The sequence below is a fragment of the Sardina pilchardus genome, chromosome 18 (genome assembly GCF_963854185.1).
Source record: "Sardina pilchardus chromosome 18, fSarPil1.1, whole genome shotgun sequence".
In the NCBI taxonomy this organism is placed as follows: Eukaryota; Metazoa; Chordata; class Actinopteri; order Clupeiformes; family Clupeidae; genus Sardina; species Sardina pilchardus.
The window spans coordinates 8,309,527-8,321,745 of NC_085011.1; the positions used below are offsets into that span (position 1 = coordinate 8,309,527).

Sequence of the window (12,219 nt, forward strand, 5' to 3'; positions counted from 1 at the left end):
GTTTCATTTAGTCTTGTCTTGTCTCGTTCTCCCTGTCTTCTTGTCTATGCAAATGTGTGAATTCTCGTACATTTGCCTACTAATGACATGTGTGGGCACACATGTCAGGCTCCTCTGTGTAATTATGCATATCATGCATATGCTCTTTCTTGTGTGTTATAGAGATAGTAAGGTCTCTTTTTAAACCAGTGTATCATGTTAACCTGTGCTACCTGTGTTAGTGTTTGTGTGTGTGTGTGTGTGTGTGTGTGTGTGTGTTCATGTGCAATTACTGTGGTGTTTTTGTGTATGGATAGTATATGTGTCTTTACATATGTGTGTGTGTGTGTGAGTGTGTGTGTGAAAGAGAGAGAGAGAGACAGAGAGAGAGAGAGAGAGAAATGTTTCTGAAACTTCCATGCCAATAAAGCTATATTGAATTGAATTGAATTGAATTGAGAGAGAGAGAGATATATATGAATGATATGGAGAGTAACGGTGCGCTGTGTCCTGTGTCAGCTCTAGGCGCCGGCTCCAGTGTGGCGGTGTACGCGGGCCTGGTGGGAGCGTTGCTGCTGTGCGTGCTGCTGGTGCTGTGTGTGGGCGTGCTGGCGTACCGCCGCCGCTGCCGCCATCTCCACGGCGACATCACCGACTCCTCGTCCGCCCTCACCGCCGCCTTCCACCCCGGCAACTACAAGCCTCCTCGTCAAGGTGACCAGACCGAGCCCCCGCGTCACATCGCCCCGGGCAACTGCACATGTCACGTCTTATAAGCATTCTACATTAGCGTCACCTTGTCTTATTCTTTTTCATTTCTCTTTTATTGCTCCTCTCATCCCCTCAGCTCCTCTCTCAGTTTATTTAGCTCAAGTCTTTCTCTCTCTCTCTCTCTGTCTGTCTCTCTCTTCTTCTCATCTTTGTTGCTCTCTTTCTGTTTCTGTTGCTTTCTTGCAATTGCGGTCTCTCTTTCTCTCTCTTTCTTTCTTTTCCTCTCCCTCTCTTCTCTCTCTCTCTCTCTCTCTCTCTCTTTCTCTCTCCTCATTAGTTCTATCCATCACTGCCATGCTCTTTAATCCTGAGCTGTTTGTGTGGCCACTCACAGTAGGAGCACCACCATTGAAATCATTTTCCTGCCACAGCTTAGAGGAAATACAACTTGAGTGTTTTCAGCCTTTCCTATTCATTAAGCCTTTTGTATTTGTTAATATGAAAAAGAAAGAATCTTGTTTTCCGCTGACTGGGCACATTATATTTGACTGCTGTCTAGTCATGTTCAAAAATATGCTACATATACATAATATAACAGTGGATATATATAATTCCATATATTTTACATTCATAATTTACTGTTATTGTTCATTGTTATTGTGTAATAGAAGTGGCTTCAGACAAAGGTGTCTGCTCAGTAACCATAACCATAACCATAGCCATCTTTTCTCTGCCCATGCCCACCTCTCCCCACACAGACAACCCTCACCTACTGCACCCCTCCATGCCCCCGGACCTGACGGCCACGGCGGGCACCATCCGCGGGCCCCTCTACTCGCTGCAGCAGAGCACGCTGGACTCGCCCCACAAGATCCCCATGACCACCTCGCCGCTGCTGGACCCCATGCCCACGCTCAAGATCAAGGTGTACAACTCGTCCACCATGTCGTCGCTGGAGCTGCCCTCGTCGGGCGGCGGCGGCGGCGGTAGCGACAGCGAGATCATGAGCCTGAAGATGGTGGGCACCATGGGGGGCATGCGCGGCGGCGGCTGCGGCGGCGATCACTACGGGCACACGCTGCCCCGCGAGCCGGGACTCAGCGCCAGCGCCACGCTCGGCTGCCTGGGCGGACGCCTCACCATCCCCAACACAGGTGAGGGAGCGGAGCGGGGGTCACCCGGGCACACACACACACACACACACACCTGGCTGCGCACGGGCGCACGTGATGACCCACATGCGAACACTTTTAGAAACGCTAATTAAAGGTGTGTGGGTGTGGGTGTGTGTGTGTGTGTGTGTGTGTGTGTGTGTGTGTGTGTGTGTGGGTGGGCGACGGGCGTGTGTGCTTATACTTGTTAGCACTCTCACCTATGTGCGTGAATTGAACACACAGCACACACATATTCACACTTACGCACACACATGCACTTATGTTGATGCTTATGCACATGTACACTTACACACAAACACAATGATGCTTCTGCACACACACACACACACACACACACAAACACACACACTGAGGTATAGAGGCATATACAGCATTGGATGGTCTTGGCATCCAATTCCCTTCCCACTCATGACCTTTCCAACCCAACTGTCACATTTAATAAGGCCGTTCCCACCAACAGCTGATATCAGCACCTGCAAAGGTGACACAATTTACACCTCACAGCCAAAACTGATAACCACCCCCCCCTCTCCCTCTCTCTCTTTCTCTCCCTTCTTTTCTTCTATCGCTTCTTCTCTATAGGTGTGAGTCTCCTGGTCCCACCTGGGACCATCCCGCAGGGCAAGTTCTACGAGATGTACCTGATCATCAACAAATGGGAGAAAACCACGTAAGTCAAATTCTCTCTCTCTCTCTCTCATCTCTTTCTCTCTCTCTGTCCCTCTCTCTTTCTCTCTCTCTCTCTCTCTCATCCTAATGTTCAAGCCACAGCGAGCAGGCAAGTCTTTTTCTGCCCCTAACCGTTATCTTTGTGTTCAAAAGAGGAGGGCAATCGTGAAGGATTTGGTATCTCGAGTCCTCACGCTCTGGTGCGCGCGTACGCTGCGGCGGCACAGACGCAAATCCGTATGTCTAGTGTCAGTTTTTCAAATTCTCGCTGAGTGTTGTGTCTTGAAAAGCATGCCTCCCTTGCCTTGGAGAGGCACTGTCGCCGCGGAAGCAATAAGCGAGTATGAATCATGGCAGAGAGGAGGGGTAGGTGGAGGGAGATGGGGGGGGGAGTTGAGTGTGAGTTTTGAATAGGAACATCAAAAGCCGGAGCCTAACCCTCGGTGAGGCTCGGGAAACACAAACGCTGCGAGCTGTCGTCTTCGCTTTGGGGGCTGAATCTGTTTGTTTCATCCTCCGTTTCAACTGTTGTTGTCGCGAGTGTTTCTGAAGCCCGGCTCCTTCGCTGGCTGCTGAGTCACGGGAGTTGGCGAGTGGGGATGGCTCATCTCAAACACACATCCGGCAGTCCTCGCACTCCTCTGTGGAGTTACTGCTTCTGTGCGCAGTGATAATGTTTATTTTGGCTGACTTAAAGTACACTCCATACTTTATTTTTACGACTGAAAAACCGCAATATGGTGAAGGGCTCTTGCTGTTAGAGCTGCAGAGCTTCCCTGAGGCATTCCTTTTGCGATGTGGCTTTAATAAAAAAGATAAATGGATTGAATGTTTACAGACTGTTGCTAACTGTAGATGTCTTTCTCTTTGTCTTGACTGTGTGTATGTGTGTGTGTGTGTGTGTGTGTGTGTCATTTGTGTGCGTTTGTGTCTGATTTATACATGTGAATGTGTTGTTTGGTGTGTTTGTGTGTGTGTGTGTGTGTGTGTGTGTGTGTGTGTGTGTGTGTGTGTGTGTGTGTGTGTGTGTGTGTGTGTTTGTGTGTTTGTGTGTGTGTGTGTGTGTGTGTGTGTGTGTGTGTGTGTGTGTGCGTGTGCATGTCTGTGTGTGTCTGTGTGTGTCTGTGTGCGTGTGTGTGTGTGTGTGTGTGTGTCTGTGTGTCTGTGTGTGTGTGTGCATGTGTGTGTGTTTCTCGTGCGCCGGACACCAGGCTGCCGTCGGAGGGCAGTCAGACGGTGCTGAGCCCCGTGGTGAGCTGCGGGCCGTCGGGCATGGTGCTGGGCCGGCCCGTGGTGCTCACGCTGCCCCACTGCGCCCTGCTGGACTCGCCCGACTGGAGCCTCACCCTCAAGAGCCAGAGCCACCAGGGGGCATGGGAGGTGAGAGACCTGGGGCCCGCATGGGCAGTGGAGGGAGGGGACCGATAGCATAACAGAGGAGAGAAAGATGGAGAGAGGGAAAAGTGAGATAGAGGAAGAGAGAGAGAGAGAGAGAATGATAGGAAGAGATAGGGGGAGAGAAAGATGGAGAGAGGGAAAAGTGAGATAAAGATAGAGAAAGAGGGAGAGAGAGAGAGAGAGAATGATAGGAAGAGATAGGGAGAGAGAAAGATAGAGAGAGAGAAAAGTGAGATAAAGATAGAGAAAGAGGGAGAGAGAGAGGGAGAATGATAGGAAGAGATAGAGAGAAATGTAAAGAATATAAAGAAATGTGTCAGGGGGTAGTGTAACAGGAGAGGAGCTAAAGGGGAGGAAAAGTGGGCAATGGTGTATTAAATAAACGAGTTCAGCACAATGGGGAGATGTGCTCTATGGACTCCAAACAGCATGAGAGAGCAAGAGAGAGAGGGAGAGATAGAAAGAGAGAGAACATGATGATGATGATGATGGTGATGGAGAAATTGGTTAAGTGGGGGGAGGTGGAGAGGTCTGAGAGGATGAGAGCGCTCGGAGACACCTGGGGGGAGAGGTGAGAAGGCGAGATCTCCACCTCCAGTCAATACTGTGGGAACAAATTCACTTAAGCTCATCCACCTACAGTACAGTTTATAGTAGTAGGTCTTCCATTTGCACACTTAAAATCAGTTTTGCCATTTCACCTTTGTAGCATGGTGATTCTGTTGTGTAGTATCAGATAATGAATCCACAATTGCTCAGGCTATTCGGAATGATTTAAAGAGTCTAATGTGTAATATATGAGTCACTACAAGCAGATAATTGTATAGTTTGTTTAAGTCATGGACATTATATATTTTGCCTACACCATTCATTTGTCCCTATCAGTGCTTGATGGCATGTTCATAATGTATTGGTATGGGTATTGGTATTGGCATTGGTATATGCATCCGTATATGCATCCATGCAGTGCACTGAGCTCTTTGCATGTCATTCCCCCTTGTGCCTGCAGGAGGTGCTAACGGTGGGCGAGGAGAGCCTGTCGACGCCGTGCTACCTGCAACTGGAGGAGCAGTGCTGCCACGTGCTGATGGAGCAGCTGGGCACCTACGGCCTGGTGGGCCAGTCGGCCCCCCCGCACCCCGCCTGCAAGAGGCTGCAGCTGGCCCTGTTCGCCCCGCGCGCCCCCTGCCTCTCCCTGGACTACAGCCTGAGGGTCTACTGCATCCAGGACACGCCGCACGCCCTCAAGGTCTGTTTGGACTTCCTTTTGGCTGCGTGTGTGTGTCTGTCTGTCCATCCATCTGTCTTCCTGCGTGTCGCTCGGCGCATCGGCACGCGGGGTCCCACGCTACAGATGTTACTGCAGATGTTGTGATCTCTCTCGTGACATTTCTAATGATTGTCAGGTTTTGTTTTGTTTGGTTTCAATTCATTTTCTCGAAAGTCCCGCTGACATAAATGTGTTTTGTCATTTTCTGCGTTTGTGTATGTGTGTGTGTGTGTGTGTGTGCACTGTACAGGAGGTTCTAGAGGTCGAACGTAGCCTAGGTGGGGTTCTGCTGGAGGATCCCAAGCCCCTCCTGTTCAAGGACAGCTACCACAACCTTCGCCTGTCCATCCATGACATCCCACACTCCCACTGGAGAAGCAAGCTGCTCGCCAAGTATCAGGTCAGAAGTCCTGCCAGACCAGGCTTAACCAATGGCAATGTCATATCACAGAGACAGTCAAGTCCAATTTCAAAGAACACATTTTTCTGAACTGATGACATCTTCATTCATTCATTTTATGCTGATATTTGACAGGATATTTTGTTGACCTTTTGTGAAAATACACTGTCACATATTAGAATATTAAAGGCATAGTCTGTGATTGTAGGACAGGGCCCTATAAATAAACATACTGTAGTGGCAAAGAATAGGCCAGGTGAGAAGGGACAGGTGCAATTTAATTTGCTGCTAAGCTCAAATATTGAAATGTCAGAAACCCGACATGAAACCAGAAACAAGGGACCTTTAATACGTATGTCTGTGTGTGTTTTGCTCTTCCAATGCCTTACAACACTCATATATTAAATGAATGTTATTATTTATTGTTATTTATTTATTATGTGTATACATTATATTACTCATGTGTGTGCTTCTCATCCTCCAGGAGATCCCCTTCTATCACATCTGGAGTGGCAGCCAGAGGCCGCTGCACTGCACCTTCAGTCTGGAGCGAGGCAGTCTGGCCGTCTCGCAGCTCACCTGCAAGATCTGCGTGCGACAGGTGGAGGGCGAGGGACAGATATTCCAGCTGCACACGGACATTCAGGAGGTAGGGTCTCCCCGCACCACACTACTACTGCTCCCCCGGTCACACACTCTCTCCCCTTCACTGTTCCAAGGTCTCTCTCTGTGAAGCACTGACAGGTGATCTTGACTTGTGCTGTTATATACTGACATAGACAGTCTTTTTAAATAATTTTGGAGTATTGTTTGTGTGTTATAGTCCCTGTCATGCTACAGTCAAACATGGAGATTCACCTGTATGATACACAATCATACACAATGATACATAATATGTTTGCAGCATTTAACAAAAGGAACTACACCACAGAGCCTAGAACTGATATGTGACCCTGTAAAGCGGAACCAGTCGTTTCGGTAAAATGTATTAAATTAAGTTATTGTGCTCACGTGAACGGCCATGAACTAAGCTTTCCAACGATATGTATATCGAGGGTATTACACAAACTATCGCTAAGATAACCGCATCTAAAGTTGACATGGTTCTCCTGTCACGATATGCCAGAAGAGGAGAAATCACCTTTTTAAGCAGCGCGTGCACAACGGGAATGACAGCAAATGTGTTGAATCTTCGCAAGGTTTAACAGTCAAAACGTATGTTTTTCCGTGAAATGCGTTCGCGATATGAAACTGTAGACTGTATACAGTCGAATTATGCGAAAACGTGAAATTCAACATTTTAACCCGAAAGTTTGTTATTGTTGATTTTCTCAAAATAACGTGCGCAAAACGACTGATTTCGCTTTGAATGGTCACATATATGGTGAATGGTGATACACAGGGCTGGACTATTAAAAATAATGGTTCGATATATTCTATTGTATGCTATTTAGGTCTCAAATAGAATGATCATACATGTGATGCACACTTGTGACTGCTGAGCTAATTAACTTTGACCTTGGTGTCCTCCACAGACACTGCCACCCCATTCGCCACTGCCCTCGGGCGGCACCTGCCTGCCCTCCTCTCAGGTGGGCTCATACGCCTTCCGCCTGCCTGCCTCCATCCGCCAGAAGATCTGTGCCAGCCTCGATGCCCCCAGCGCACGCGGTTGTGACTGGAGACTGCTAGCGCACAGCCTTGGCTTTGACAGGTGGGTTGGAAGAGTGTGTGTGTGTCTGTGTCTGTGTGTGTGTGTGTGTGTGTGTGTGTGTGTGTGTGTGTGGGAGAGAGAGAGAGAGAGAGAGAGAGAGAGAGAGAGTGTTTGTAAGGGAACATCTGTTTCTCCTCTAACGAGCGGGATTCTTCATTAGGTCTGACAGGTTGTTGTGAATCATACAGTATTATGTAGTGTGGTGCAACCTTCATATCATCTCTCTCTCTCCCTCCCTCTCTCTCTCCCTCCTTCTCCCTCTCCCTCCACCCCCCCCCCCCCCCCCCCTTTGTCCGTCAGGTACCTGAACTACTTTGCTACAAAACCCAGCCCCACAGGTGTGCTCCTCGACCTGTGGGAAGCCTGTCACCAAGGTGACGCAGACCTGGTTTCCCTGGCGACTGCTCTGGAAGACATGGGCAAAAGCGAGGTCTTGGTTGTCATGACAACAGATGGGGACTGCTGATTTGCCAATACCGCGAGGGTGTGTGTGTGTGTGTGTGTGTTTGTGTTTGGGGAAGGAAGGAGGAGCACAACACAAAATAAGCAGGATTTAAAAAAAAAAAAACAAGAAAGAAAATTGTCACCTTAAAGAGACTTGCCGTTTACTTGCCTGGGGCCCGTCACAGAGGGAGGGAGCATCTCCTGTGAGCAGACCCCGCTCCTGTCATTATCCACCACCAGGGGGGTTAACCTCGACCCTGACCCATGTCTTGGATGTCAACATGATGCCTAGTGCGCGCTCCATTGCATCAGACACACTGTCTATAGGCTGCTGTTGGTTGTTGCTGTTTTATGCTGGGAATCCCAGAGCTTGGTGCCAAGAGCAGGAGGTGGGCTTTGGCGCCGTAATGAAAAATACACTGATGTTCATCCTACTGTGTGGGCTATGGTCTGATGTGCTGGAACAGAAGTAGGACGTCATTGAGAGAAGCTGAAGCATACACACATGCAGCAACGTTACACTCATGAACACAAACATATATATACTGTAACAGCACACAAATATATACTTTCACTGAGTTGAGCAGTTCTGGCTTTGCCTCTGTCAGACTCTTGCAGTCTCTCTCTCTCTCTTTCTTTTCTATCTGTCTCTCTCTCAGTATGAAAATGTATGATTCGACAGCATCTCACTTCATCTCCTGATAGGGGATTTGTTTCCTAGCGACCAATCCATGTTTCAAAGCCACTGTCGTCACAAGCGTAGTCCAGTGACTGACCAGCAGTGGAAACACGTCTAAACCTCCCTCAGGATGCACACTTTTTGTGTGTGCGCACACACACACACACGCGAACAGAGACACATACATACAGTACATATACACACACACACAGGTGTACACTCACTTATATACATGCACACAAACAGGCAAGACAGGTAACTTAGATGAACTAGTGGCAAGTTCAATATGAATCCATTAAGCCAACAGGACTGCATGGATGACATGATTTACCTGACACTATACATATCAGAAACATATCAGGCTTACACTAACCTCTCTTCATTTGAAACCCATGTGACTTGTACTGACGATCTGCATTGATGTTCAATTCTGTTTGCCACCCTTCCCCATCTGCTTTCTGAAAATGATTTCTTTAATCAATGTAGTACAACACAGGAGAGCTTTCTGGTAAACTCATGCTATATAAGTTTCCTATAGGGAACGCACTCTTTTTTAAGTTATTATCCATATTTGTGGATGGGTTTTTGTTTTGAACTCTGTTTCTCATGTTGTACTTGCTGGTGCGGCCATGGCATTTTTCATTCCTGGGATTCATTTCCGACCTTGTTGTATTACACCTCTTGCTTGAGAGGAAAGAATTTGTGGTAAACTGTGGATGCAGAAAAAAACATATATAATTAGATGGTCTTGCTATTTTGAGAACTATGTATGTAATTTCAGATATAAATCATTTTTTTCTTGTGACTCAAAGACTATTTTAGTTGTGGCAACAAGATACATCCATGTTAAATTACTGATTACCGTTAACCTATATTGTTTTGGTCCCTGTCATTTGTTTTCCGACCCATGAAGCCAAACAATCTGGTTACTGCTCAAAAAAACACTTCAGAAGTTTCCAGATGTTTCCTGTCGCCAGAGTGTGGTGACAGGTCATCCTCGACTAGCCTTGAATTGATATGTCTCCATTTCCTCATGGTCTTTCTTTGTCTCAATGTCCTTATTGTTGCTACTGATAATGGGCTGATATTTCAAGCTGCAATGAGGTTTCAGGGTCTTTTTTGTTATCAATCATTCATGTTGTTGTGGTCTGTGAGCAAGTTCAGATGCTGTCTATTTTTTACTTTTTATTAAGATGTCTTATGATCTCTACAAGCAGAGCAAAAAGTGTTTCTTTCTCTGAATCCACAGAAACCAAAATACAAGCAGTATCTCTACACTGTTCTTAAGCAGACTGTCTGCGTGTGTGTATGTGCGTGTGTAGGCTGTGCATGCAGCTTACATGTCATCTCTCTTTGTGAGTACTATGCAAGTACATAAGGAATTGTTTGTGCTTCTCCTGCTTTGGTTCATGTTGTGAAATCTGTGGATATGTCTTTGTTCCCTGTATGGCGTGCTAAAGGATGTATATTCTTGCCAGAAATCAATGCTTTCATGGAGAGATGGAGTAAGCGATCAAGCACAACGCTGTCATATAATCCTTATAAGACAAGACAAAATGGAGACCGTCCTTCAGTATGTGACCCGCCCACCCCACCCCACCACCCCCCATCATGGGCCATGTGATGTATTTTTCTGTACTCTCTCAGCTGTTACTCTCAGTGGACTTGGAGATGAGGCATTCCATTTCATGTGTCAACCTAGAGTGCCAGACCTGCGAGACCGAAGCAAAAGAGGAGGCTTGTACCTGGAGGGAGGAGATCAGGGAGCGCACGGACAGCCCCACAAGATGGCCCCTCCATTACTAACCATGACAGACATAGAGCAGGTGGCTCTTTTGAGTGTCTTTGCTTCCTGCTGCAGCCACTTGCAATCAGGCCACGGGGACAAGGAGACCCCTCTGGCTGTGGCTTGCTTCGGGCTTATGGCAGCAGGAGACACCACCTCTTCACACTTCAGTCAGAATCGGGGCCTTTGTTCTGGGAGGAATGTGTTTTATAAGGGAAGAAGGCATAACCATTACTCCAGAGGTTTTTTTTTTTTTTCATTTGCTCGGTCAACTACAACTGTAAATAAATGTTTAGCCTTCTTACTTGTAACTAAATAATAATTTTTATGCAATAAATTATATTTCCTAGTTTAACAATAAATATTTGTATGAGTTGTTTTTTTTATCACCATTACTTTGTAATTGCATTCATGATCATAAAATTGACTATTGACTGAAATGAAAAAAGTGGGCCAAGTGCTTTACAGTGGAACACATTAGGCTAAATTCAATTTCAGTTTCTCATAGAAATTAGCTGTAATATAAAAACATGGAACAACAATATGGGTGAACTAATGCCCATAAATCAACTTAAACCTATTAAATACAGTAAATTGCATGCATTGGCCATTGGCTCAAGCTATACACAGTCAAACAAATTGTTTGTTACTGTGTACTGCACTCAGCCCACACCACTTCCATGGACACCATCAAGATCTGAAACTTTCACACACTGACAATCAAATGTCTTGCCCTTGACACTAACAGGATTTCTAGGTGAGTGCTTGCTTTTAGCGAGATTAAACAGCCTGATGCCAAATACATTTGCTCCATAAAAGACCAAATGCATGGGGGGGGAATCCGACAGTGAAGACCAGAAAGAGAGCCAGATTTGGCCACAAAGTGCCCTGCACAGTTGGCAATTTCATTATTGGGGAAACTCTCGCTGCAATAATCTGAGAGCCCCTATGTGTGGTGTGGCCCTTCCCGTAGCCTATTCCACTTCCAGAGTCCAGACAAGCTCAAGTTTGTAGCATAGGCTATGAATAAATAAAATTGCATAACAGTATGCAGTCACTGTTTCTTCCCAACACATTAACCTATGATAGAACTAATGTGATTTGTGATTTATCCTACATCGCCCTCTGCTGGTGCACCAAGAAGCGCCTTGCTTTGGGATTACACTGTGTGTGTGTGTGTGTGTGTGTGTGTGTGTGTGTGTGTGTGTGTGTGTGTGTGTGTGTGTGTGTTCATAATGTAGGCTACCATCAGGGATAAAAAAAAAAAGCATGGATGAAAACGAATAATGTTTCACATTCAGTTTTTTTGTTGAAATCAGTGGCTTCTTTCAGATGCACATCCAGAGACGGACCAGCAACCACTAAAACCATCAGCACAAAGTAGACTAGAGGTAATGCTCAGGCCTACACAGTATGCCTCTATGCCTGGCCTGCCCTAGACAATACCACTGTTATTGTTAATTTGACAGAAACCTGTGAGCTGCAGGTTATGAAGTTAATTATGCTATCGGTTTCTGGAAATACTGTATATCTGCACTTGCCACCAGTTGCCAGACACTTTTTCATATCGGTGGATTGAGAGTACCCCTCAGCTCATGGTGTGAATGCACTCAAGAAACATTGAGATCCTCTCAGTCAGACCACAGTGGTGGTGGATCACACTGGATCCCATTCTTTTAGTACGTATGTAAATGTGGTCAGAGCCACACTGAGGTTCCTGTTGTGAACCCATGATTCTGAATGTGTCAGAGTGGTTCCAACATGGTTCCAACTTGAAATCGCAATTTAGAAATTAAAAAAAAAAGACAGATGCAGAGAGAGAATAATATTCAGGTTCTAATCCATCAAGATGTTCTGCCGAAGATCTCTTTCATCAAACAGTATGTGCTCTATGAAATAGTTCACTGCATAATGTTACTATTCCCTGACCCTTACCCAATGTAGCAGCTTCAATCAGTGTTTTCACTCCCAGTTTGGAGGTAGGACGTTGATCC

At 46.3% G+C, this 12,219-nt stretch overlaps 1 protein-coding gene across 1 annotated transcript in view; it reads left to right on the top strand.

The window, feature by feature from the left end:
• The window catches only part of unc5b (unc-5 netrin receptor B), a 61,075-nt gene extending 50,495 nt beyond the window's left edge, over window positions 1–10,580 (top strand). The window contains exons 9-17 of the mRNA XM_062519915.1: window positions 499–693; window positions 1,449–1,844; window positions 2,448–2,535; window positions 3,746–3,914; window positions 4,942–5,181; window positions 5,453–5,602; window positions 6,087–6,251; window positions 7,138–7,316; window positions 7,617–10,580. Of these exons, the coding sequence (XP_062375899.1) occupies window positions 499–693; window positions 1,449–1,844; window positions 2,448–2,535; window positions 3,746–3,914; window positions 4,942–5,181; window positions 5,453–5,602; window positions 6,087–6,251; window positions 7,138–7,316; window positions 7,617–7,782 (1,748 nt within the window). The 3' untranslated portion in view covers window positions 7,783–10,580. The remainder of the gene's footprint in view (window positions 1–498; window positions 694–1,448; window positions 1,845–2,447; window positions 2,536–3,745; window positions 3,915–4,941; window positions 5,182–5,452; window positions 5,603–6,086; window positions 6,252–7,137; window positions 7,317–7,616) is intronic.
• Window positions 10,581–12,219: the final 1,639 nt, after the last annotated feature.